General features: G+C 39.6%; 2 protein-coding genes and 1 long non-coding RNA gene across 11 annotated transcripts in view; 1 reads left to right on the top strand and 2 right to left on the bottom strand.

Annotated features, from left to right (window-relative positions):
* Positions 1–9,092, bottom strand: part of wdr35 (WD repeat domain 35) — a 21,627-nt gene extending 12,535 nt beyond the window's left edge. For both annotated transcript variants that reach the window (XM_036209952.1, XM_024269116.2), the window contains exons 1-10: positions 8,763–9,092; positions 8,573–8,690; positions 4,702–4,773; positions 3,888–3,980; positions 3,685–3,813; positions 3,475–3,608; positions 1,622–1,784; positions 1,405–1,550; positions 1,052–1,177; positions 691–876 (exon numbers count right to left, since the gene is read on the bottom strand). In XM_036209952.1, the coding sequence (XP_036065845.1) occupies positions 691–876; positions 1,052–1,177; positions 1,405–1,550; positions 1,622–1,784; positions 3,475–3,608; positions 3,685–3,813; positions 3,888–3,980; positions 4,702–4,773; positions 8,573–8,690; positions 8,763–8,786 (1,191 nt within the window). In that variant the 5' untranslated portion in view covers positions 8,787–9,092. The remainder of the gene's footprint in view (positions 1–690; positions 877–1,051; positions 1,178–1,404; positions 1,551–1,621; positions 1,785–3,474; positions 3,609–3,684; positions 3,814–3,887; positions 3,981–4,701; positions 4,774–8,572; positions 8,691–8,762) is intronic.
* LOC112144563 lies at positions 8,636–27,847 on the top strand. 6 transcript variants are annotated; one of them, XR_004947044.1, is made up of 6 exons: positions 8,636–8,774; positions 13,734–13,843; positions 14,930–15,053; positions 20,309–20,437; positions 23,548–24,561; positions 27,660–27,847. It is a non-coding gene; the product is annotated as an uncharacterized LOC112144563 (long non-coding RNA). The 6 variants fall into 6 exon arrangements; XR_004947043.1 differs by lacking the exon at positions 27,660–27,847 and adding an exon at positions 25,582–26,433; XR_002918917.2 differs by lacking the exon at positions 27,660–27,847 and adding an exon at positions 23,043–23,254 and having other exon boundaries at positions 24,466–24,546.
* Positions 10,394–27,979, bottom strand: LOC112144549 (NACHT, LRR and PYD domains-containing protein 14). Of its 3 annotated transcripts, XM_024269128.2 has the most exons (13): positions 27,687–27,979; positions 26,935–27,048; positions 26,151–26,264; positions 24,416–24,529; positions 23,623–23,690; positions 21,655–23,497; positions 20,295–20,468; positions 19,904–20,077; positions 15,861–16,034; positions 11,972–12,145; positions 11,242–11,412; positions 10,812–10,985; positions 10,394–10,712 (listed from the first exon to the last, which is right to left on the bottom strand). In XM_024269128.2, exons 1-13 carry the CDS (start codon positions 27,743–27,745, stop codon positions 10,697–10,699), a joined length of 3,369 nt encoding a protein of 1,122 aa, XP_024124896.1. In that variant the 5' UTR covers positions 27,746–27,979; the 3' UTR covers positions 10,394–10,696. The 3 variants fall into 3 exon arrangements, with proteins under 3 accessions (XP_024124896.1, XP_036065846.1, XP_036065847.1); XM_036209953.1 differs by lacking the exon at positions 27,687–27,979 and having other exon boundaries at positions 26,935–27,191; XM_036209954.1 differs by lacking the exons at positions 24,416–24,529; positions 26,151–26,264; positions 27,687–27,979 and having other exon boundaries at positions 26,935–27,191.

Genomic DNA, 27,979 nt, shown 5'->3' with positions numbered 1-27,979 from the left:
AAAAAACCTTAATAAAAAGACAAACTCTTACTGTGTTGAAAGAAAAGGTTAACAAGTCAAAGTTTGTCATTTTGACGTACATTCCAGGTCATACAGGGAAACAGTGAGTTGTCATTCTTGAAACATTCCCAGCGATTGTCTGCAGGTATTCCTCAGTAGTGATCACTCAGAAAATAGGGCTGAACATGCTGATCACAGCAGGGACGCATGGACGTTTTTTCTACCCATAATTCAAAGTAATACGCAATTCTCAATTGACAATTCAATTTGAAATGTGATTGTGCAATGTGAAAATACATTTTGTAATCTAGAATTCAACATGAAAAGTTATCATTCAATCTTACAAATGTAAAACTCAAATGTTATATATATTCCATACTTCTAATGAAAATGTATTTTGCAATTTTTATTTAAATGTAAAATGTGGTCATGCATTTTAAAATGCATTTTAATTCAATACTAAAAATGTCCTATTAAGTTAATTTTAAAGTGACTTAAAATTTATTGCGTTTCAATTTCTCCTGGTGTTTATGTGTCAAAATTCAAAAGAAATTTCCATTTCCTAATTTTTTCATATTTTTTTCTTCATGGCAACTAATTCAAGTTATAAACTGGACTAATTAGGTGCTTCAATAAAAGTATGACTTTAGGCTGAACATTCAAAATGCTTGACTGAGTTTTTTTTTGTACCTGAAGCTGAGTTTCGTCTGCTTTGCTGGCCAGGATGCAGAAGTCTCCAGAAGTTGTGACAGACATCAAGCTCTTGACGTATTTAACAAACTTCTCGTTGTTTTTGGTTTCCCAGAAGACCACGCAGTACTCCTGCCGCTCTGGCTTGGTGTAGGCATACACCACCGTGCTGCAGCAGTACCCCCACTGTCAGCACACATGGACAGGCTGCTGAAACTCACCCAGACTCTCAGGAAGTATGAGAAGCCATCTAATAACTCTAGTTAGTTACTTTAAATCAGAATTATGAATTACTGGAACTTAGTTATGAGTGTCAACTATATTATTCATCATTTTACCATGTCAGCAATGTGGTATTTACCTTATAATCTGGTCTTATGTTGGCAAAGTAAATGTAGGAATCCACAGCCAGAGCAATCCGCAGTCCTCCCCCCTCCCAGGCAACCCCAGACATTTGCTTTCCAGGAACCTTCAGAGTCCTCAGATGCTGTGCAGAAACAGGAAATCAATAACAAAGTGCATTTTTCTTTCCAATTGTTTTCCAAAAGCTAAGCTAGAGTCTAAAAATGTGATAGATGTGCTGAAAAATCCTATAGATAGATACAGAGCATCACTGTCAGGCTTCAATTGACAGAGAAATAAAAACTTCAAAAAGCCTTTGGGGTTTGGCAGAAAACACATAAAAAGGTCATATGAAAGCAGGGAGCACCTCACCTCTCCAAACGGGGTGTAGAACTGGACCACATTGAATTCTTTCTCCTTGGTGGAGGCTCTGAGGAAACCTGCCACCGCCAGGACGCTGCCACAGTGGTTCCACTGGATACTGACCACGTTCATCAGAGTATCGATGCAGATCGCGTCTGCAGATGAAGATGTCATCATTGATCGATGGAGTTAACACGTCAAAATCGAAAGCGTTCCGAGGCCTTACTTTCATCGTTCTCATAACGCATGATCTGGCATCTTCCATTGTCGAAGCAGATGGCGAGGCACGGACAGTCCGGCCTGACGTAACCTCTGGTTCCCGCGTACCACTGGATACCAGCTATACTCACCGATCCAGCCGCTACGAGACAGCTGATGGCCATTTTCATCTGAAACATCATGTCAGAACTCTATTCACTTTAAATCTGTTTGTGGGTCTTTAAAAATTTTTGCAAAATGTCAAATATACAAGGCTAGAAATGCACAAAGCCTTGATTTGGTGAGTTTTATGTAAAAGCAGTAGATCTATAATCAACGGACGAGGAAGTGAAGATCTTCATGGACAGAACTTCCTCCAAAATCCTGATTCTTTCTCCTTCCAGTTGACCAAAGACTCTTTTAGCTAATTCTCCAATGTTTATTGACTGTGATCAATACATTCAATCATTGGTTTCTCAGAGTTCTTGATAAAATAATCAAAGCTAACATCAAAATGCTCTTTCATTGATTTACAATCCTTTCCAACTGCGGTCAAATGAGCCGCCGTTCACATTTCCGTGGTCACATCAAGAAGCTCCGTGGAGTCTGGTGGAGATTTTCCAGCGTTCTCAGTCCTGCTACCGTAAGTATTGGATGAAACTCACACAAAAAATCCAGTGATGCTGATTTGACCACAGAAATGTGAACGGCGACTCACGACACGCTAGCTAGGCCAGATGAGGGTTTAGTGCATGTGGAGCAGAGCTGTTGATGGAAAGAAGATCATTCATTCAAACGGAGTCTGTCTGAGACAGTTTGATTGACAGATTTAAAAGGAGAAATACTCGGAAATGCAAAAACAAATGATTTCTTATTACATTTGTTCTCTTTCATAGGAAAAATGCCACACATACATGTTAAAACGGAAAAAAACGTGATTTTTTTATCGGAGGGAGACATTAAGAATACAATAGAGCTTTTAAGATGACGTCACGGCAGCTCCCCGCATGCATGCCTCGTAATGAGATACAGAAAAGGGAGTAATGTGTTACAATTAACGCTTTAGCAAGTAATGAGTTGGACCAATTACTTCCTGTTTGATAACATTACAATTTATGGCTTCGTATTTATCCACGGCTCATCCATTGCATTATTCTTAGTGTTTACATCATTTAAATACCGGCTACGGTGGCCGTGTCGGTTCAGTTGTTCTGCTCTCAGCTCTTTTTGCATTCAGACGGAGAAATCTCAGGGCGAACTGAAGTTCAGTCCGATTGGAAACAAACCGAGACCACTTCGAAAGATGGGTCCGAGAGCGGTTCCTGGTTCCTGTGCGTATTCAGACTGAAACTTTGTTCTGGATTATCAGGGGAAGCGAACTCTGGTTCTCTTTAAGTGGATCAAAATGGTTCAGTCTGAATACATCCTTAAACAACTTTGTGCATCTCACTTATATCTATCTTTTACATTCCTGAAATGTGTATCGAAAAATTGATCTAGCACTAGAAGTAACAGTAGTATTGGTTAAAAACCACAGAAATAAACAAGACTATGCTGGTAAAGAGGTATGACATCAATCAGGAAGTAGGAAGGTGTGCTCTCTACTGTCTCTACATCCAATCACAAGTGGTTACAGTTTTAAAAACCAAATGAATTGTAGTGATCTAGATTGTATCCATTTAGGTCAAAGAATGGGACTGTATCGTATCATCAAAATCTTTTATGTATCGATTTGGGGACAATATATGAAGATGAGTATTGAATCAAGTGAGGGGGCAAAGATACACAAGCACAACAAAAAGCTTTAACCACAAACAATTATCTACCAATTACAATTTTAGTTACTTTTTGTGCTATATTGATGTCAGCTTAAGCACTCACTATGAAGTTTCCTTGGTTGTCATAGATGTGCACTTCCCCATTGGCCATTCCAAAGAGGAGGATCTTGCTGTCAGGTGACCACGCCACATGAGCCAGCTGGCTCCCCTTCAGCTCCTTTCCCCAGATCCGATTTCCTGTGAACATCATAATAATATTCAGTGGAAGCTGCGATTCTCTGGTCCTGAGCAGTGATTCCTAAAGCGATCGTACCATCCACAGATCCAACGATTACAGCTCCGTCTTCGTACACTATGCAGATCTTTTGACCATCGGCGTTCCAGCTCATGCTTCTCACCACCGACTTGTTTCTGTTGTTGATCATCTCCTCATACCAGGCACCTCGAGAGGGAACAGACGGCTGAGGAATCATTCCTCACAGAGACACCAGCGTTTGCTTTGACTGTGCCACTTACCTTTGTACAACATCCACACAATGATGAGTCCGTTTTGGTCGCTCGTTGTTAGCTTCTCATACTGTTCATTCCACGTCACCACTTGCACTGCACCTGTTTCAGTCATAAACCTTTGTGACCCGATAAACGTTTGTCTACAAATCTCAAGTATTGAACAACTATTGGATACTTCCAAAAACACAACATTTAGCAAAACCAAAGCAGAAATTACATCTAATATCTAAACCTTTAAACTAGGGCTGTGAAAGTTAACGCATTAATGCAGGCGATTAATCAAACAGAATTAAAGCGTTCATTTTTATTAATGCCCTCAGCAGTCCTGCCATGCAGCTGTGAGGTTCCAAGGGTTAAAAATAAAAATTCTAAACATACAATTTTGCATGTTTTCATATTTTAATGGCTGGCAAATACTGTAACAAACAAAATAAATAAAGTCAAATTAATCGCGATTAATTTTTTTCTGGTTTGTATTAATTAGTTCATTTTTTTTTATCAATTCTCTGCCCTACTTTAAACATTTTGTGTTCCCGAAGCATTACAACACAAAACTACGTCTTTCATAGAGAAAATGTGACAACAAAACTCTTAAACAGCAAACACTATTTGTCTCACACCACCCGACATCTTTGTTTTTTCACACCCATCCTATGCTGGTCAATCATCTAGTCCCTGCGCTCCTTTCCTCGTCTCTCATAACATTATGTGATATCTGGAATCTTAGATCCTTGTTTTTAATGCTTGGGTACAAAGTTGCTGTTTTTATTGTGCGATTGTTGTCTTATCCACTGTTGTTGTCGCCGCCCCAAAGTCTCACCTCTGTGTCCTTCTAAAGTCTGGTTCATGGACAGATTACTTGGTGCAGCAAGACCTTTGAACCTGGCATCATCTGTGGAGAAGGAACACATGATGTTTGCAAGTTTTTTTAGTCTCAGACAGGCATGTCCAAAGTCTGACCCGTGGGCCAAATGCGACCAGCGCTCAAATTTTCTCTGACCCCCAGACACCTCTTATAGAATCAATAATATGCAGCACCTTCAACAACTGTGTGAGATTTCTTGATCGCGGTTGGGTAAATTTCGTGAGACCTTTCCATGACACTTTCTAAAATGTCGACTGGAAAGAAAAAAAAAAGGACCATTGACAATGAAGACTACCGCTTCGGGGATAAGAGAACATTGGTGTTTTTTTTCTGTGAAATATGAAACAACTGTGTCTGCCAAATTTGCCAAAAAATAAATAAAAAAACATGGCTGTTTTCAAGGAGTTTAATAACAAATGGCACTACCAGACAAGGCATGCTAACTATCACAAGCTAACTGGACAATAATGGACAAATTCACAGTAAATTTAGTAAAAACGTATTTAGATGTATTTGTGTTATTTTTGGAGAAATGAGCTGTTGCTATAAAATGTTAATTAAATATTTCATTTGCTTTAATATTATTAAAATAGTTCACAGAATGTCAGGCGGATTGGTTGGCCCTCAACCATTTTCACCTCGCCAAATCTGGACCTCTTTGTAAAAACTTAAGACCCTCCTAGTCTAAGACATTCATTGTGGTTTGTCCAGGAGATGGCAGGAACTCTCTCCATGTCACTTGACAAGATAACTCGAGGCATTTGAAAGTAGGGGTGGGCGATATGACGATATAAAACCGTCTTACGATCTCCAAAGTTGACGATCAGTCATTTTTGAGAGATCGATTTATCACGATCTTCTACGAAAAGCTGCAAGAGGCAAAAGCTTGTTGACTGTCTGTGACTTTAAATCCTAGCTGCTCCTCCTCCTCCCCAGTGTTTTTTCTTGTAATCAATGACATGTATTACTGGATTGGAAGTCACGTGACATACGGCATGACAGACATGCGCCATCATTATGGATCGAGTCTTCTTGAGTAAAAATGGTGGAGGTCCGAAAAAGTACGAAAAGAAGCCCAAAAGGAGACGCAGTGTTTTGCAATCGACTTCTGAAAACTTGACAACAAAATAATCCGATGGAGAGGAATCATCACAGGACAGGAATTGCATTTTAATAGAGAGAAATCAGGCTGGGAACCGTGAACTGTGTGCTAAAGTGGCTGCTAGCAACTCACGAGAGGCATGCTAGTTTGGTTCTTCAATGTAAGTTTTTATTAATGTTTCATGTTTTTAAACATAGCGGATGTTAATCGTACGTATTTACGTTCAACCTGCACAGAAACTGATGGTAATTCATGTTGGAAACACATAAAATGTGCGGTCAAGATGCACGTTGCTGCATTGTTTTGCTAGCTCCTAGTTGGCTACTTTAAGAGCCTAAATCTTAATCCCGGTCGCATTGTTGTTTTTTTTTTTTTTTCCTTAAGAGAAGTGTAAGTGAGTTCGCACAAAATTTTCTTAATCTGTGGCGTCACTGTTGAGCTTTTTTCTTTTTATTTAAAAAGTCTAAAATTCTCAAAACTATTAAATTATGTTGACTTCAAATGTTACAAGTATGAAATGACAGTGTTTTCCTATCATATACCTGAAGGAAATGTTATAAAAGGGCGTATTTATTTAAAATTGTTTATCAGATCAAGGCTGAAATAGTTAGAAGAAGGTGAGAGTAATTCTTCGTACTTCTTTCAGCTTTTTACTTTCTCAAATTTTCAATTCATTTTTTTTTGTTACAACTATTTTTCAAGTTTTCAATCTGTTTTTTTGTTCACTTTAAGCTGATCCTGATTTTACCCTATAAACATTGTGCCAAATCAAAGACTTTACAACAATTAAATATAGAAGGCCAGGTAACCTCTAATCCCAAAGTTATTGCAAATGATGTTAGCCTTTTCTACAGTAAACTTTATGCCCATGAATATAGTCAAGACCCTGATTCTTTTCTATACTAAATTGAAAAAATTGTGATTTTCTTTTTTTGCCACATCGCCCAGCCCTATTTGAAAGATGGATTTCTGTTTTAGTTTTTGAGTCCTGGTCGTTAGTGTAGTGGTTGGCACTCTTGAATCACAGTGAGGAGGTCCCAGTTCAAATCTCAGTAGGGTACTTTCTGTGTGGAGTTTGCATGTTCACCTCGCTCATGTGTGGGCTCACACCGGTTTCCTCCCACACTCCAAAAACATGCTTCATATGTTCATTGGTGTCCCTAAACTCACATATTAGAGTGAGTCTGCGGCCCTGCAATACACTAGCAACATGTTCAGGGAGTAAGAACAGTAGCTGGGATAGGCTCCAGCAACCCAGTGATCCCAAAAGGGACATACCGGGCTAAGAAAAATGTCAAATTAGCTTTTGAGTCCTCAGTTTAAAATGAACAGCACAAAGACACAGATTTTATCATCATTTCACACAAAAAATAATCTTTTTCTGAAAGGTTTTGGTGCAAAATATATTAGGCAATCGATTTATTCAAGAGATTTCTAGAGAAAAGTTTTCTTATAATAGGATGATGAAGTCATTAAAATATAATAATTTTCTCATTTAAACAAGAACATAATTATTTTTAGGTACACTTCATTTTTATTCACTGTTTCTCCTTGAATTTGTTGTAGTCGCAGTCGCAGTCGTCTGCGCAACTTGCCCTAATCATAATCTAATCTTTCACTGCGTAATAGTCCATCCTTTGGAAGAAACGTCTAATAAAAAAGAACAATGAAGATGCACACAGGGATCTTAAGAAGCTCTTCTAGGAGGTTTTAAGACTACAGACTGTAACAATGTCATGTCTGCCTGAGGAAAAATCACCCCCCACCTGAACTGTGAGGGGCTTAAGTTGATGTGGGCTGTCTGCAGAAGAAAACTGAGTAAACCAATGCGGCGCACAAATGTATTTGATCTAGTACTGAGAGTAACAGCAGTATCAAATAAAAACCACAGATAAGGACTAGATTCTTTTGGTAAAAATGTTAAAAAAGATCAATCAGGATGTAAATAATTGGTTTCTGGTAAACTTTGTCAGTTTCTCCTCATGTTTTATTTTTCCCTTTTTATGTACATGCAAATGAAAAGACGTGTGCATAAACCCTTCAAGCAATACATGAATAAATAATATGAGAAACTTTTTAACCACAAAAAACAAAACAGTCTAAAATAACCAAAATAGCAGGTTTTATTGTATGACGCTGCCATATTCAATTTACATTTTGCTTTTGTTGCTTAAAATAAAAAGGGCCAGAAAGAAAAAAATGAGTTTATCTGTTAAAAGAGGAGTCTAAATTAAGTTTTAGTAATAGTAAAAATTAATATTTGGGGGAAATTGTCATATGGGGTAGTAGTTAGCATTTATCTGCAACGCCAACCATGAGAAGGTTAAACGATTTACCTCTAATTTACAACCAATGCAAAGTGGAATTAATGCATTTAATTTAAGACAATTTAAGGCTTTTTTTTTTAAATAAAAAACTATATTTAAGACTTATTAGGGATATGTAAACACCCTGGAAAAAGGCCTTTTTGACGTGTTGTGTTTGTGTAATTTGCTGCTGCTGGATGTTCACATGACAAAATGGAACCAACTGGTAATAATAAAAAATAATAAACATGATATTTAGACAAAAAAAAATCTCTTTATATAGTATTAGCAGCAGTAGTAGCAGCGTAGTTACAAACCCGTGTTTCCTGTTGGGTTTTGGTCACAGAGAAATCAGCCCAAAAGATTCTAGAAGTCATAGTTTGTTGTGGAGCAGCTGTGACGATCTGCATGACTTTACCTGACTGCGTTTCCAGCTTCAGCACCTTCAGCAGACCGTCATCACCTCCACACGCGATGCAGCCCTGATCTTTGTTCCACGACACGCACTTCAGATGGATGTTGTTCGGAATCGCGATCTGTTCGGAACCACAGCCGGGCTTAGTGCGTCTTCTGAGGACATGTTTGCTGTATGGAGGCAGATGACTTACCTTCTTGCTGAGGTAGATGAACATCGTGTCCGTCGAAAATCCCACAGTGTTGATAGTTCAATGTAACGGCATGAATCGTTGCGGTGGAGTTTAATAAAGCCCAGAGCGTTAGCTTAGCCCTCCTAGCTTAAACCCTTCAACGCATAAATAAAACTAAAAAACTTGAGCTACAAATCCAGAGGATTTAACATTTACACAAATGCATTTGTTCAGAATTCAACTCTGCGAGAGCATTTAAACCTGACGTTTTGTTGCTGCAGTTGTCAGACTAGACCTTCAGGAGTTTATGTGGGTTTCCTGCGGTCTCCAGTAGCAACCGTAAACCGGAAGTACCTGGGGATGATGGAACTTGTAGTTGATGACCGAGCCATGCCCTTTAAGTTTTTTTTTTCTCTCTGAAGAAGTTGCACGTTTTTTTAACTTCTGTTGGGTTGCAGTTCTGAATAATAATTAAAAAAAATTCTTATAGGTTTTTGGATTTAGTTCTTCCAGCTTTAAATGTAGAATTTGTGTATATGTGCTTCACACTAAAGCTGCCATCTTTATTTAAATTCCCACTCTGAAAAAAAAACCTTTTTAACATGTTCCTGTCACATTTTTCTGATGATCAGGGCAGATATATAAATACAACTAAGCTTAAAATGCATTTCTGGGTATTTATTCAAATTCAGAATCATGAGTTGATGAAAAAAATGTTTAGAAAAATGTATATATATATATTTTTTACTCAGAAAATACACAGATGTTTCCACTTGCAGAAAAATAGAGCCATATACATCTTAGTTTTCATTTTCTGTGCTGGTATGTGGCTCAAAACTATACGACTGGGTCGCTTGAATATACTCTCCATTTTTGTGGCACAGCTAAACCTAGCTGAGTGCCTCTCCTAATGATAGGTTGAGGGTGAAGGGCTGTAAGCTAGCAGCAGTCAGTGGAGGGTTTAGTAGTTCGAAGGCCCCAGGCGAACAAATTTAGTCAGGTCTTACTAAAAAGCAAAAGACACAAGCATGCTTAAGTAGTTCACTATGGAGTGGCATAATTAAAAAGAAAAATTCTCAAAATGTCACTTTTCTGTCTCCTCCTTGCCTTTTCTCTCCTTCTCTGTTCCTTTTATGATGTAGTATTATGGCCACCGTGAAAGAAAATAAAATTATAAATATATGAAAATAAATGAATACAATTTTTAGAGGAAAAGTCAGTATTTTGCAATGAAATGAATTCTAAAATGTACAGACAGCCAGTGGAGTGATGCTAAAATCGGCGTGATGTGGTCTCTCTTACGTCCTTCAACCAAGAGACGGGCAGCTGCATTTTGGACACGTTGGAGGCGTGAGAAAGAAGTTTGGCTGAGTCCAAGGTAGAGAGAGTTGCAGCAATCCAGCCGAGATGTGATAAAGACGTGGATTACTGTCTCAAAATGTGCAGGAGATAAAAATGGTGTCATCTTGGAGAGTTGCCGAAGATTAAAAAAGTTTGTTTTCACCACTGAGCTGAATTAATTTAACCTTTTTATGATATAAAACAGTTTGTATCTCAAGCATACAAAAAAGAACAATAATTCAACTCAGATATATGACATACTCATTTTTTTCAAATTCTAAATGTATTAATTTTACACAAAACTTTAGACGCAGGATTGAACGGTTTATTAACACGGAGTGGATAATGACAGCAGGTCAGAGTCACATTCATATTTAGATGTTTACAGACATCGAGGGTCAGGCCTGTAGGGCGCTATGAAACGTGAAAAATTCAAAAAAGAGATGCTAAATAGTATAAATGAAAACGGGTTTCAGAACTTCAAAGCTAAAGCAAACATCCTCTGCAGTTCTCCAATAATCCAACCTGATCCCAGATCTGTTCACATCTGTCCCAAAAGAGAGGGAGGGTGGGGTATCTTCATCTCTGTGCATCATCAGGAGAGGCTCTGCCTCTCAAAAGCTCTCCCATCTGCAAAGAAAACAGGAGAGACCAAGAAGTCATCAGTAAAACAGTAAAAAGCAGTTAGATCTGCACAATGGAGTATGAACGTAGCTGCACCTCACTGACCTTAGAGTCCTCAGTTTGTACTTGGAATTTGTCGTCAGATTAAAGAGCTGCTTAATGTCTGAATGCTGGAGCTTGTTGCCACTCAGGTCCAGCTCTATCAGATAGGATGAGCTGGATTTCAAAGCTGGTTCCAGAGAAAAACAGCTGATCCTCGACAAGCCGCAGTTCAACAACCTGGACCCCCAAAAAAGTTTTAGTTCACAGAGAAGTGTTCAGCGTTCATCTGAACATCTCACACACGTCAACAGCAACTTCATTAACATTGTTTAGGAAAGACATTGTTGTGTTCAGCTCTCTGATCATCAGAAATTGTACTTCATGAACAAACAGAAGATCTAAACTAAAGCATCCTTTGGAGCTTGTGTCCAAACATCAAAGATCTTCAGCTGCTCATGGGATCTGGAAGATAAACAACAGGAGCAGGATTTACCTCAGAGTCTCCAGTCTGCTGCTCCTCAGAAACCCACACAGTTGCTTCACTCCTGAGTCCTGTATGTTGCAGTTGTTGCACAGGTCCAGTTCTATCAGATGGGATGGGTTGGACCTCAGTGCTGAACTCAGAGCTGTGCAGCTGATCGATGACAAACCGCAGTCGTTCAATCTGAGAGGAGAACGTCAGAGCAAAGCAAAACAGGTTAAAAGCAAGTAAACTGTTGTTCAGATTTGCTTCTGATTTACCAAATACATCCAAACACCATCTCTGAAGCCCTCTGTTTGCATCAGCTCCAAGTAATGTTTCACGACAACAACAAGAACAAAACCTCCCTGGAGTTAGCTTCTTCATAAACCCTAAGGAGATCAACATTTCCTGCTTTTCCAGGTTTTGCTTTGTCTTTCAGCTTGAATGCTTTATTCTTCCCTGAAGTTCCATTTGCAGATCAACAAAAAGTGTTAATCATGTTGTTTGATACATTCTTTCCTCTAACACATTGAAAAATTGTAATGTTTGTATTTTGTTGGTACTTAATACAAAAGCAAAATATTTCAACATTTCTTGGTGACTTTAAGAAGTCTGCCTCATAATAGTAATAACTGTCCAGATTAGTCTTTATCGTGCGAAAACAAAATCGCAAAATCCCACATTACTTGACCCTAAGGTATAAAAAGGTAAATGTCAACACATCTTGTGTTCTTAGTGGATCAAAATTGTGGAGTCTGACCTCAGAATCTGCAGTTTGCACTTTGGATTCTTCAAAAACCCAGACAGGTTTTTCACCCCAGAAACTTGCAGCATGTTCCCGCTCAGTATCAGTTCTGCCAGGTGGGACGGGTTAGACTCAAGAGCTGAGCTCAAAGCAGCACAGCCAATCTCTGACAAATTGCAGTTCTTCAACCTGAAGGAGAAAGAAATATAAAATTGCTTTGAGAGAATCATTTGTGCCAAAGCGTCCATGGATACACATGTATCTGAAACTAATATGGACCTCTGGAAAAGTCCTTCTCCCATCTGCAACATCAGTCTGTCAATCAGACTTGCAATCTGATTGAAATCACACATCCTCATCCTGGCCTCTCTATACTGCCTTCCTCTCACTAATAGAAATCTTCTAACAATGTTTGGTTGGTTACTCTGATGTTTCCACTGCTCTAGAATTCTGCTCTCCATGTTTGACATCAGACAGCCCAGTGAAGTCAGGGAGAAGCAAACAGAACCAGGATGTTATTAGTCTAGTGAAAATGGGGGTGAGAGTGGGGACAGGCGTTGAAGGTCTTTACCAGTTAAAGACCATGACACATTTGGGGCCCTGACTGACTGCGACACTGACTGTCATGGTTCTGACATGGTTCACTGACTCTGTGGGAATTGAAGATTCTCTGTTGATGGACTGCCTCTGAGATCAGGGGGCAAAGCATTCTCTGATTGAATCTACAGTACCTATCCTGGTTCATCCCAATACTTCCTAACTGCTCAATGTTGAGGTGGATGCATAGCTTCCACCTGTCTCCTTTTGACCTTTATCTCTAATTGCCATGATGGTACTTCCTTGTTCCAAAGACAAAGCTGTCCTCTTGACATTATTATAACTGAAACTATCCTCTGCCAGAGAGTTAGTCTTCATTTTCTGCAGGTCTTGTTTTGACTGCATAGACTCCCAGAAAATATGGCCCCTGTTGTGAACCTCAGTTTATGCCTTCTTCTGGCAAGAGTGCTACAATGTTCTAAGGATTAAGATCAGTTTCAGCTCTGGGTTATATCTTCCAACTAATGACCAGGTAGAATACTTCAACCAAGACTTAAAGATTACACCATTACCTATAAGACCCAAGAACCCAAGCACATGGTCTATCTTTGCCTCGTTACTACTGAGCAGTCCAGACTGGACCGGACCGTATGGCATTTTGAGCATTTCTATTAAAAATTGGACCCATTAGGCCAGACCGATTCATACCATCTTTGGTTGCCCATTGGTTGTAGGTCCATAGAAAGATGGAACGGACAAATTAGAGGGGGAGCTACTGTCATCACACGATGAAATTAATTGATTGGCAGAATGGTATAACGACAACAGTAAGCGTCCGACCAGTGCTTTGCCTGACTCAAGATCCAAGCCGAATGTTTTGCTCTCTTTTCAGCTGTATTCTTGTTCGCCTCCCGCAATCTTCTTGCGAAGAATATTAAATACTTTGCATTCAGCATTCCCTCATTATTTGCAGGGGTTAGGGACAAGAGATGTGCCAAATCCGCTAATACGGAGAACCGATGTAATCACACCGTTATGATACACAGCTATGTCATCGGTCTACACCAGGGGTCTCAAACTCAAGTTATCTCCAAAACTGCACAAAGATTTTCTCCATGATGACTTGACTCAAGGCGCTTTGACCATGCAATACTCTTTCCTGCCACAAGATGGCGCAGTGGTTAGCTTGCTGGTTCAAACCCCACTAGGGGCAAATAATGTTTTTTTGTGTGTTCTCCAGGCTCTGCAGGCTCTCAACACTGAGGATTTGAACAGGACAAGGCAGAGATTGTTTGGCAGAGAGAGGATGTAAACCTGTCTGTCTTCAGCTTTCCATCACATATCTAAACAGTTGGGTATTTATCTGTTTTGATATTAAATCATTTGTATATATGTCCTCCATCATGAGAAAAATGCTACAAGAACATGTTTAAAACACCTAAAACGTGATTTGCATTAGAGTGGGTGTTTTAAGAGTATATTTTATCCCAAAGGTTAATCTAGAAATTGAGAGTAAATTTTTCTGTGTATTATTATAATTCTTTTGAAATAACACATTTTCAAATAATCTTTTTGTAACTAAAAAGTATTTGATGCCTTGAGGCATCTTAATCATCATACACAGTAAATTTCCCAGTGTAATATCTTTATAGTCAAACTGTTCTGACTCTTTCAGAGTCATCACAACAACAGCAAGTGTAAAGCCCCACACCCATTTTCAAAGTGTTGGTGTTAACATCAGTAAATTTTGCAGTGTTAAATATGTTCATTCACTCTTTTAGAGTTGTTTTGACAACATAATGTGTAAAATGCCACCTAGTGGTGGTGACAAAATCTGTTGTTAAGAGACTCAGAAAACTCCGCCCACTACTTCAGATTTGAACCAAACCATTCCAAGAGTACGTGACCAACGCCCCATCAAGACTATGGTAAGGATATTATTATGTACTAAATCCCTGTTGTTGACAACTCTGTTTGTGCGAGCGTATAGCATCAAGCTAACTTCAACAGTGCAAAAATAATTGTAAGCCATATTGGATCAATTCAGCAGTACATTTGTGAGTCAGATTGAGCCAGAATCACAATTCACAACAGCACGAGTGTTGAATGCTCATCATGTCTGGCACGCCTGAGTGTGAGCGGGTGTATGCAGGGAGGACACTCCGGCACGCTCATTTCAATAGCTGCGTTTTCATCGGTTCCTGATCTAACATGATTTGAATTAAGGAATTTAATCATAAATTGTTTTATAGGTCCTCTATTAAGAAAAAAAATACTACAAGAACATGTTAAAACATATCTGAATATCTTATTAACCACTATCTTATTATACCTGATGCCCAACTACATCATTTTCCAGCTCTAAAAGTAAATTTTTGGAATGAAATATTACTATCTCATTGTAAAAGCCTCAATGTATTCTTCATGTTCTTTCAGATGGAAGCGACATTCAAGAACATCTTGATTTCAGCACGACACGCACTCAACTCCATCTCCTGACTGCAGACCGAAGTAGGAAAGAAATCCACCAGTTCTTTATCACCAATGCCATCGCCTGCAGGTCGGCTTCCTCGCTTGATGCCTTTGAACTATTTATGGCACATTTTGTTTTTGCCACAACAACCCAATGTTAAACAACATGTTCACATTTATCCAGAAGGTTCTGTATAACATATATGTTGGGAAAGAGAAGGATAATTCCTGTGTGGGAGAATTTCAGTCCAGGTTTCTTCATTAGTACTTCGACGCATCTGTACAGAAATACAATGCAACTGAGACTGGCTTGTATATTATTCCATATTGTCATTTCATGTAAAACTGAGGACAATGTTTTAAAGGCCTGATGTTATTAAGCTATTACAAGTTAAGCTGATGTCAGTGGATTTGTCTTAAATGAATCCCCTGAAACCATACACTTGATATTTTGATATTTTGCTGTTTACTTGGAGTTTTGTGATGACCCCTAACTTAAACGTTCAAAACGCTTGATTAAAAGATTTCAGGAAGTCCACTTTCAAGGGATACTAGAGTGGACTTCCAGCAAGCTCACTCCTGATTGGTGAGAGTGATTGCCATGGAAATGTTGGCTCTGACCAACTTGGATCAATCACTGCCTACTGACAATTTCTGATTCCAACATGGCGGCATTCATACCACAACAAATGATAACTGAATTGGCTTCATTTGGTCTGAGCTGGGAGTAAGCCATTTTCCATGGGTAATTTAATTCTACTTCCTGTTTGTTGGATCCAGCCATATCCACTGCAGCTCACTGAAACCATGAAGTAGTTGATGCATCTTTTTGTTCCACCTGAACCACATTTTGGATATTTGCTACAAAGTGCAAAGCAACCACCACAGTTCTTACCACAGGGACACCAGTCTGCAGTATGGGCTCTCCATCACCGCAGAAAGAATCTTCACTTCAGAGTCCTGCAGATGGCTCCCACTCAGGTCCAGTTTGATCAAATGGAATGGGTTGGACTTCAGACCTGAAAACACAGCTGCAGAGGCTGTCTGGGAGAGTCCACATTCAGAAAGTCTGCAAAAACAAAAAAAAGTGACTTAAAATTCAGCTAAGAAGTAGTTAGAACTTTCAAAATTAAGAAACATCTTATAGTTGATTACTGACAATTATGATTTCAGTGAAGCGGACATAACGATTCAAGAAAAATCAAGCTATAAACTTCTGATACTGTATTTCTTTTTACCCCTATCATACATTTTACAAGTTATTTTTGGGTCTAACTGTTTTTTTTAGATGAACACGACAAAGAACACTGCCACATTTGATCAGGCTTTGGGTACTCTTCAGATCTTCAAATTGATAGTGACAGAATCCTTTGCATTCCAATATTTTCTAATCTGCTTTGTCATGTTTCCATGAGTTCATAGGATGAGTGGAGAAGAAGAGTCATGGAGAACCTGTGTGGGAACACTGTTTCACAGGGTTAAGTTAAAAAGAAATGACCTCACAGGTACTTCAAGTCAATGTTAGTCAGATGTAAAGGCAACAAAGAGTTTACAGTTAAAAGTCTGTTATTTGTTTGTTTCACTTACATGAATATTTAAGGGAAAGTGTCAGAGACGATAGTTCATGAGGAAAGGAGACCTGGAATCTTGACTTTAAACAATTTTAGTCATCAAAATATGAAGATAATTGTCACATGTCTTGCAGTGCCCTTGAGGTTTGTGCAGTCACCTTAAGGGAAATCATAGAAATGTGACGTATGATTGTTACGCGTGTGGTAAGTTTATTGTGAAGTTACATGCACTTGTGCATGTAATGGTGTGGCCCCATCCTATATTAGAGATCTCATAGTTCCTTACCAGCCAATCAGAACACTTCGCTCACAGAATGCTGGACTGCTTGTAGTTCCTAGACTTTCTAAAAGTACAGTTGGAGGTAGAACCTTCAGCTATCAAGCTCCTGTTCTATGGAATAAGCTCCCAGCTCATGTCAGAGAGGCAGGTACAGTTTCTACCTTCAAAACTAGCCTTAAAACATTCCTATTTGGACAGGCGTTCTGCCAGACTAGCCAGTAATCATAGAATAATTAACATAATGCTCCCATACTGTTCTGAAGTTTGGGGAAATAATTATTATAATCACATACTTCTCCAATATATGCTTGAAATATAAATTATGAAATATGTATATTCTCTACATAGTAACATAGAAGGCTGCTAGAAGTTAGAAGCTGGGGAAAGTATGGTGCACTGGGGCTCTGTCCTCTTTTCCATCTACTTCTCCTCTCCTCTACTTTTCTATTTACTTCTAATTGTATGCCTTTGTTGGTGGTGCAGTATAATTCACATGTTTTTCCTTCTTTCCGACTCCCCTGTGGGAGACCGGGAGAGATTGCAGTTTCCGGGAGACTTGTTGGTGATCCTGACGAAGCCCCGCCCATCTGGATGAAGCCCCGACACCATCCTGCATCTCTGAGTGGGAGTGATTCCTGGTGGGTCGTCTGTCCTCCTGCTCCTGGTCGTGGACTGCAGTTCTGCTTCATCTGGACTATGGACTTAATCATCACTCGTCCCTCAGCTCTATATGAATGAACTCTACTCATATATGCAGTTTTAGCAGCTAACTTTTCTTTAACCGTTCTGGTATCGCCTGTCCGTCCTGGGATGGGATCTCTCCCTCATGTGGGAATCCCTAAGGTTTCTTCTTTTTTTCCTGACTCAGGTTTTTTTAGGAGTTTTTCCTTACCGCGAGGGAGGGTCTAAGGACAGGGATGACCTGTTCTTTATAGTCTGTTTAGTTTTTACCTATTGTGCATATTTTATGACTCCATCTGTGCATCTGTAAAAACTACAGGCATGAAGCCCAATGAGGCAAATTGAATTTGTGATATTGGGCTATATAAATAAAATTGAATTGAATTGAATTGAATTGAATTGTGGCGATGTAGTCGATACTTTCGTATGGGGCCGTAATGCCACACTTAAGTTATTGGTGTGCACACTGAGTCTTTACTGACTAGGCCACCTGCGCCCCCCATACAGGTTTTTGCCTACAGATAGCCCATATCCACCCATAAGTCATTGGGTAACATGAAGAAACAGAAACTAAGGAAAGAAAACAAATAAAAGACAAATTTTCACAGGGAAATGCCTATTTATGAGTGTCAGCTTCTACTTAAATACCTTGCAAAAAAGACTGACTAATATGATATTAGTTTACCCACACTGACTCACCTACATCTGATGGAAGCAGAAATATGACAATTTAGTGTTAAATATCTAAAAAAAAACAGTTTCTCAGATTTCAAAAATGGTTATCATCATCACTCTATGATAACTATAAATACAGCTAGTTTTTAGGGTTGTCTTTGAGTCAAAATTCCTAATTGGCACAAGAAAATGAATATAAGAAGCTTTACAGTTTTTCTCAGTCGCTTTGGTGTGTTTCTCTGATCAGAATTGAAATTCTCATAACTATTAGTTCAACCTCCACAACACTTAATCATTTGTGCACATCATAGTAACAATTTATCCTCTCTCTGAACAAACTGCAAATGATTTTGGACATGAATCAGTTGCTTTCATACATTCCTCTACTGTTTTTTGACATTTCCATTTGCTTATGTCATGTCAGTCAAAATTAATTAAACTTATGGATGCTGAATAGTGTTCTCAATAAAACTAATAGTCTTACTTTCATTGCTTGAGTCATTACACACAAAATTGTTGAACTAGTTATCAAATGTCAAATATTAGCCATCTGTCAAGCAAATTCTGTACCTTCCTTTATCATTTTGTCCTGGAAATGTCTCCTAACTTGAACAATTGATCTCAGGTGAATTTCAGCCGTCACTCATGAGGAGGTGTGTGCAATTTTATGACCGGCATCCACATGAGCAAATGGCCCTGCTAGCAGCCATGGATGCAGCATGTGACGACATCACAGCAGAGTCCTGCAGAGGATGGATTCGCCACTCCAGGAGACACTTTCCTCACTGCATTGCGAGGGATAACATCCGTTGTGATGCTACAGTGATGTAGATGAAAATATGTGGCCAGACAGACAGGAACGTCTGGATGTGCCAGGATTATTTACTGTACTGTTACATGTGCTGTATATTGTTCACAGCTCTACCAAAAGGTTGATTTTGTGTTTAACATCTACTGTGACTTTACTGCACATTTCAGATGGCTGTACCAGTAGGCCATAGTGCTGCCTTGAGCATTTTCAGGTGTCACCAAATATTTTTGCAATGGAAAACACTGAAATTATAAACTTTCATAGTGAAAACATGACAAAGCCATTTGACTGTCTTGTTCATAAAGATGGTGTCAAGACTTTTCATTTTGATGGCACTGACAGTTCCATTGACATGAATACTTGCTTTTGAGGAATGGATAATCAATTTTGAGCATGTGACGTGCTTATGCAGGCTATCCACGAGGTTTTGCAGTTTGCACTAATTGTTTTGAGAAATGCACTAACTGTTGTGCAAATGTTAATAGTGTTCTGAGAAACGCACCAAAGCCACTGAGAAAAACTGTATTACTGTTGTGAGAAATGTACTGTAACTGTAAATGCAGGTGAGAAAAAGGACAGATTATATTTTTATTTTTAAAGTGACTGGTTGAGGCATAAGAGTAGACAGGGAGAGTTCAGAATAACATATTTATAATTATGAAAGCTATTGAGCTCTTTAAGGGTGAGAGCATACTTGTCAGCTCAATTTAGTAAACTTATCATACCCTTCATTGGACTGGGGAGTTGAGGTTATAGCTGTGTTCATTTCAATATACTTTTACTATAGTAAAATTGTGTACTTTCAAGTCTAAAACTGTTTTAAAATATTCACTTTTTATTTTATCTCCAACCTGGTTTCTCATTCACTTTTTCAGATAAATCTGATTTGATCTCAGTGTATCAACATCCTGATGTCTGACCTCAGAATCTGTAGTTTGCATTCTGGACTGTCCAGAAACCCAGACAGGTGCTTGGCTCCTGAACCCTGCTGCCTGTTCTCACTCAGGTCCAGTTCTGTCAGGTTGGATGGGTTGGACCTGAGAGCCGATCCCAGAGCAGCAAAGCTCGTTTCTGATAAACTGCAGTCCTCCAATCTAAGGAAGAAGAAGAAAGATTCAGATGAATTCTGTGGAAATCTGTGTATGATTGTATTAGTCTTTGAATGCAACCCTCTTTTGAGCAATCCTCCTCCTATTGTAAAACCTAATCTGATTTCAACACATAGCTTTAACCTGACTGACTGACTCTAATCTAGTTTGCTAAACCTAAAAAGCAGGTCAAAAAGATGAAAGTTTCAAAGACTTTTCTAACCTCAAAGTCTCCAGTTTGCAGTTTGGACTCCCCAGTCCAGCAGACAGAATCTTCACAGCAGATTCCTGAAGGGGGTTCCCACTCAGGTCCAGCTCTCTCAGATGGGACGGGTTGGACTTCAGAGCGGAGGCCACAACCTCACAGTGAGTATTAGAAAGTCCACAACCAGAAAGTCTGAAGGCAGAGACAGGACGATGTTGGAATGGTTGTTCTTTAGACACCAGCCGCTTTTGTCAGAATTTTTCTTTTTTTTAAAGTTCACTAAATTACAGTTTGTGCAAAGAAATGGAGAGAGTTAGAGACACAAAATGACTCATCCAGGTTCTGCAGCAGCTCAAAGAGAACTCTGGCCATACCAGAAGTTCAACCTTTTCTTATATTAGACTATGTCAAAGTAGCTACAAAGACCCAATCTTTGGCATTTACACTGCTCACAATAAGATAAGGATAACAATAAAAACTCAGCGATTGTCGTAAACACAGTATTTGGTTCACATCACAGATTTTTAGAATAGGGAATCAGTTGCATTGTGGTGATAGACAAACCTTGTTGAGTGTTTTCCACTTAATGCTCTTACTCTGTACAGCATGCCTTTCTTATTGGAGCCAAATCCCCCAAATTCTAAAATAAAAACCTTTCAGTGTGGCATCAATATCAACATTCTGTGGGTATAAAAAGTTGATTTCATCAGCAAGTCATTCCAAGTTCATCATTTAACCAACTATGAACACATGATGTTACAGGTGACTTCACTGACACAGAGACACCACAGTGGACGTTTGCAGTACAAGACCATGTGACCTGGTCTATTGTCCTGTTCACTGGTAGGTATCAGGTCACCTTGCATAGAGTTGCTGTAGGGGGCGAGGTAAGCAACGCACCCAGGTCAACGAACGATAGATAGATAGATAGATAGATAGATAGATAGATAGATAGATAGATAGATAGATAGATAGATAGATAGATAGATAGATAGATAGAGTACTTTATAAATCCCGAAGGAACTCGAAATTCCTCCATTACTCCAAACACACAAATGGTTAAAAGTATGAAAATGTTAAAAAGGATATTAAATATATTAAAAGTAATAACAGCAATACATCTGGGACTATCTGAAGTAGAGACTGGATGATACAACTCCAAGTGACCTGGCAGAGCTGCTTGTAGAACTTAACAAATAACAATGTCCCCAACTAATTGTGAGTGGTGAATAATTCTAAACAAGAAGAACTCAAAAAAAGGAGTTAGTAGAAGGCGCTTTCCTTCTGCTGCTGAAATGTAAAGGAAGTTTTGCTTCTAAAGAAGGTTTGAAGCACTGAACTCTGATCTGACTCATCGAGAGAGTCAGCGTGGACTCACCGAGCCTTTCTGCAGTTCCTCACCGCTGGCATGAGCCTCCATCGACCCTCACTTGTTGTGTTATATTTCTTCAGGTCCAACTCCTCCAGAACCTCCTCTGACATCTGCAGCATGTAGGCCAGCGCTGAGCAGTGGATCTCCGAGAGCTTCTTCTTCGAGCTTTTCGCTGACTTAAGGAACTTGTTGATCTCCTGATGTACGGAGAGGTCTTTTATCTCCACCAGGCAGTGGAAAATGTTGATGCTTCTGTCAGGAGAGATGTCGTCAGTGTTCATCTTCTTGAGGTTGCTGATTGCTTTCTGAGTTGAGGTCTTTCTTGATTTTCCCAGAAGGCTTCCCAAGAGTTTTTGGTTGGACTCCAGAGAGAGCCCATGAAGGAAGCGCACAAACAGGTCTAGATGTCCAGTTTCACTTTGGAGGGATTTCTCCATCACTCTTCTCAAAAACTTGTCCACAGTTAAGACTTTTTTCTTGTCATCTTTAGATCCATTGAAAGCATTAGTCAGTGAAGTGCTCAGTCCAAAGGTTTTGGAGTTTTCCTCATTTGTTAGGAAGTTGTCTGTTACCTCTGTCTTGCCGTTGGAGTGGCAGTGGAACATGTAGACTGCAGCCAGGAACTCCTGGACACTCAGGTGAATGAAGCTGTAGATCGATTTCTGGAAGATACCACTCTCCCTTCTGAAGATCTCAGTACAAACTCCAGAGTACACTGAGGCCTCTGTGACATCCAGACCACATTGCTGCAGGTCTTCTTGGTAGAACATGATGTTTCCTTTCTCCAGATGTTCAAATGCCAATTTTCCCAGTTTCAGGAAAACTTCTCTGTCAGCTTCTGTTGTACTCTGTGGACATGTCTCGTTTTCCTTCTGGTATTTGTTCTTCTTCCGTTTTGTCTGGACCATTACAAAGTGTGAGTACATGTCCGTCAGGGTGGTGGGCAGTTTTCCTTTCCGCTTTGTGGTCAGCACATTCTCCAGAACCACAGCAGTGATCCAGCAGAAGACTGGAACTTCGCACATGATGCAGAGGCTCCTGGAGCTCATGATGTGGGAGATCATTTTGCGGGACAGCTCCTTATCTGTGAATCTCTTCCTGAAGTACTCGTCCTTCTGAGCATCATTGAAGCCTCGTACTTCTGTTAGCCTGTCCACACATGACGGGGGGATCTGACTGGCTGCCGCTGGTCTGGAGGTGATCCAGACCAGAGCTGATGGAAGCAGATGTCCCTGGATGAGGTTTGTCAACAGCACTTTGACTGAGGACTTCTGTGACACATCTGACACCACCGGACTGTTTTTGAAGTCCAGAGAAAGTCTGCTTTCATCCAGACCATCGAAAATGAACAGAAGTTTAAAGGCTGCCAGCTTCTCTGCTTTCATCTCCTGCAGCGCCGGATGGAACAGCTGGATCAGTGTGAGAAGACTGTGCTGATCCTCCCTGATCAAATTCATCTCCCTGAAGGAGAGAGGAACCACAGCACTGATGTCTTGGTTCTCCAAGCCCTCGGCCCAGTCCAGAATGAACTTCTGCACAGAGAAACTCTTTCCAGCTCCAGCGACACCACTCGTCAGAACCAGTCTGATGGATCCATGTTGGTCAGGTAAAGCTTTAAAGACGTCCTGGCACCTGATTGAAGTGTCACTAGAGATGACGGAGATAGTGGCAATCTCCAGCTGGTTCACCTCATGTTGGGTGTTGACCTCGTCTCTCAGACCCTCTGTGATGCTCAGTTCAGTGTAGACCAAATTGAAAAGCGTCTCTCTTCCTGCTTCTTCAGTTCCTTCAGACACATGTTTGTATCTACTCTTCAGATTGGTGTGATGTTCTTTTAAAAGCTCCTCAACTGTAAAACAATGAAGGCAGATACAGAACACTGTGTTATGTGTGTTACAGCTAACATTTGTGTTGACACACACGAGGCACAGGACGCCAATAGAGGCCCAGCTAAAAGAAAACAAGCAGACTGACCACAGCGGGGAGTTATGATGTCACCAGACAGCTGCTCCTCACCACACCTGCCACTGTTTTTTGTCTCTCTGTAAAGAAGAAAAAGTTCTGAGGAAAAACCACCTGAATACTTGACGGGATGAGTTTTCTGAAAAGATAAAACTTTAAGTGATTTTCAGTGTTTGGCATTAAACAGAGATTTTAAAAAACATACTTTAAGACTGAGAGTGTCCAACTTCACACTTTACAAAAATGGCGTATACTTATTTTTGTCTTGCTTTGAGGCCCAAAGTGCTTTACAGTCACAGTTCATGCACACACATATGATGCCATATTGATGCCAAAAGTTTAGAAAACCAAAAAGCAAATTGAAACTGAATGCTGAAAAATAAATAAAATCATAAACAGACTTTGACAAAGAGAATAATGATTTCTGGAAGTCACATATAACCTTGATGTTTTTTTGTAAGTTTCTGTTTTCAACTTTCATAACTCAAATTTAAACAGATAATAAGGAATCAAACTTACTGCAAAAACATGTTTTTGAGAGAATCATAGAAACGTATAAGGAAACTAAAAAATGTCTTTATTCTCCATTAACTTAAAAAAAATCTAAATTAAATGTGACTTTTTTTTGTTGCTATAGTCAGTTTAATAATAATAAATACCAAAGAGTTGCTCCTGTTGAACTGGCTCACTGCTTCCTCGTAAATGTTACATAAACGTGACAACAATTTCAGAAATGAAGATGCAGATTTGAACAGTGAATTTTAAGAAGATTTTTATTCTGAGTTCAGCAGAAATGATCTCTTACGTCTCGTCTGAAGGTTCATGGTTGAAGTAAGGGTTTTTATCCTTGGATAGATCACTGCTCATGGACACACAGCTGGATGATGAAGAGGGGACTCCTGCTCCAAGATGATGTTTCCTAAAAAAAAAAAAAACAAATGCTTCTTTAAGGTCAGTCAAACTTTTTACTCTAAAGTACCACCCTGAATCATGTTTTTATCTATTGTGTCCCAAGTGTTCTTTTAATTATAGTTATACCGATTTTAGCCAAAATATAATAAAAACTGTATTTTTTAGGACAGCAGGAGTTCAATAGAAATTCACTTCTAAGTTCTAGGCAGGCCTGCTGTCATGGCTGCCCCTATTTCCCATCATCCACCTGTTTGCCCTCTCTCCTACTTGTTTACAGCCCCTCACAACCCCAGCCTAACGTTAGTGGTGCACTGGAAATTGCTAGCAACAGTCGTACAGTTTTGAACTTGATTCCAGCTCAGACAAGGAAAACAAAGACGTACATTGTGTGAGAAGTCAGACATGAAACAGATGCATTTATGACTAAGGCTTAAAGGAAAGTCGCTCTGCGTCAGTGGTCATGTTTCTGGACTGAATCTGGAGCCTCCCTGAGACGGATCATGAACTGCTTTACCTGCACAATGTCTTCAGAAAGCAAGCAGGGGAATTTGAACAGATTCTGAGGACTCAACCCCACTTAGTGTATGCTGAAACTGCAGTGTGGGAGGAGTTTGGTGAGGTCATAGAAAAATACTCAACATTTCTCCAACCTGTCAGGCACTTCTGAGAGAATGGCTTCCCAAATAGTGGTGCAGGTGCAAAGTTGTTGACTTCAACTAGGGCTGCAATCTCATTGTAATCTTCTTAGTTCCACTGGCAACCGCTGCAGACTTAAAAGCTGAGTCACCAGTCGGCAGAAACAAGTCCTGGAGTTCTTCCTGAGTTTCTGATTGCAGGGGTCTCCAACGTTGGTCCTCGAGGGCCAGTGTCCTACATGTTTTCCAACCTGCCATTGAAGCCCCTTATTGGTCAAACATATCTGATCCAGGGAATCAACTGCAGATTATGCAGGGTTTCTGGAAAACCAGCGGGAGGGCAGGCCTCGAGGCCTGGATTTGGACTCCCCTCCTCGAGATGTTTCAACATGTTCTGGCTGACACCTCTCTCCAACATCTCTAGATACTTTGGAGGCCGTCTTCTGGACAGATACGCCGGTTCAACTCCCAAAGAAAAGGGGCTGAGAGTTGTCCTTCAAAAACAGGAGATCCACACTCCTCAGACCCCTGACAGATCCATGCAGGAGTTCTGGAGGCAGGAGTCCAATCAGTCTGTATATGTCAGATTCAGGAGGATCTCTTCTGACCATGGAACAGTGGACCAGCTCTTTACCCTGGCAAGGATCCTACATTGATCTTTGCAGTTTGCACATCAAGTTTCATTGACTTGGAAAAGAGATAACCAAAGAAAAGAATTAAAGAAAACATCTCAATTTAATTTATTTAGTGTTCCTAAAAGTGAGCTTGGGTACACTTCTCCATTCCTGCTCCACAACATCCACCTCTTCTCTTCTGTGATCTCTAACATGTCCACATTCACCAGATCTTTCTGTTTCCATCACATTTGATTAAATTTTCAGCACATTTCAATCTCTGTTCTTCAACTTCCTAACCTGCTGCACATCCTTCCATCTTGATATTCTCCAACTTCTGAGAAAATTACTCCTTTAGTGAACTAACAGAAACTCTTACTTCTCATCTGAAGCTCCACGGCTGAAGTAAGGGTTTTTATCCTTGGATTGATCACTCCTTATGGACACACGGCTGGATGATGAAGAGCAGGATCCCCGTTTGAGCCGATGTTTTCTAAGAACACAAACAACTCTTTTATTTAAGTTCAGTCAAACTTTTGAGTTTAGAGTTTCATGTTGTTTGAGGAGACAGAACTGAAACAAACACAAAGAAGATATTTAGGAAGAAAGTGACTGAATTCATGCAGCGCTAAAACTCAGGAGGTCTTTTAAAAAATCAAAAAGTGAAAAAAGTAAACACAGAACAAATGCTGAAAGGAATTTTAGAAAAAAAAATTCTGGAGTAAGAAGAAACTAAAACCAGAAAAACCAGCTGGGAAATTTTGAGGCTCTGATCCAAACTAAAAAAAGAATCAGGTGACAGTCATGAAGACTGAAGAGGAAACCTGTGGGGCAAAGTGAGTCAAAAGATGAGATGCTAGAAAAAAACTTGATAAAAACCAAAAACTAACAGAGGAAAACATATATATGTATTTTAAGAGAATCAGATAAAAACTAGCATTTAACACAGACCACGTGTTTTTTAATAAAATAATAGAAATAAAAAAAAGAATCCTTTTTCTGAAGGATAATTATGAATCTCTTTGAGATTGAATTTGAATGTCGTTGATAACTGGCTCACTGCTGCCTCATAAATGTGACAACAATTTCAGAAATGAAGCTGCAGATTTGAACAGTGAGGTAAGAAGATTTTTAATCTGAGTTCAGCAGAAATGATATCTTACGTCTCGTCTGAAGGTTCATGGCTGAAGTAAGGGTTTTTATCCTTGGATAGATCACTGCTCATGGACACACAGCTGGATGATGAAGAGAGGACTCCTGCTCCAAGATGATGTTTCCTAAAAACACAAACATCTTCAAAGCAACTGCAGCTAATAAATAGGCAACTCCAGGCCCCGAGGGCCGCATTCCTGCATGTTTCCCAACATACCCTGCACTGGGATGTTCTAATTGGCTGGCCACACCTGAACCAAGTCATAAGTAGGGCTTAGATATCTGGAAATGATGCAGACATAGCAGCCCTCGAAGCCTGGAGTTGTCTGAAGGTTTTAAAGGTGGGAGATTCCCATTGACTCTCATGTTAAAATCTTAGAAATTAAATTGGCAAATAGACATTTTCACAGTGGTGACAAAAATCTATTTAGTGTGTTTTGCTTTAAAACTAACACCGGAGTTTCAGTGTTTGTGATTTACTGTAATTTTTTTCATCTTTACCACGATCAACGTCATTCCAGTAGATTCTGAAGGAGAAAAGCGGCTCGACGAGCCGCTTTTCTCCTTCAGAATCTACTGGAATGACTTTGATCGTATTAACAATTAAAAAATTACAGCATGTTAAAGATTTTGTGTTTTAAGCGTCACCGGCGACGCCTTGGGTGTTAAAGGGTTAACCCCTGCCTCTAGTTCTATTAACGCTGATCCAAACATGCAGTAGCTTTTATTCACACAGGTTAGATTCTTATTGAATCCGACCCACCTGAAGCCAGGGAGTCCAGGATCAGAACCAACGTCCAGGTCAGGATTGGACCGGTCCATCTTTAAGGTCAGGTCTGAAGAAGCAGAGCTTCATCTTCAAGCATGCAGAAGAGAAGCACAATGAAAACTCACAACACAATAAACCATAATTTCTCTTTCCATCAAATATTTTATAAATAATCGAGTTCTTGCCTTCCGTTCCCAAAACGACAATGTCTAACCTTCAATGTTGTGTTTAATCAGTCACATATACTACAGTAAAACATCAGGTTGGACTGATGGTATTGCAAGATA

This window comes from Oryzias melastigma, linkage group LG22 (genome assembly GCF_002922805.2).
Source record: "Oryzias melastigma strain HK-1 linkage group LG22, ASM292280v2, whole genome shotgun sequence".
In the NCBI taxonomy this organism is placed as follows: domain Eukaryota; kingdom Metazoa; phylum Chordata; class Actinopteri; order Beloniformes; family Adrianichthyidae; genus Oryzias; species Oryzias melastigma.
This window is presented reverse-complemented; position numbering and strand designations above follow the sequence as displayed.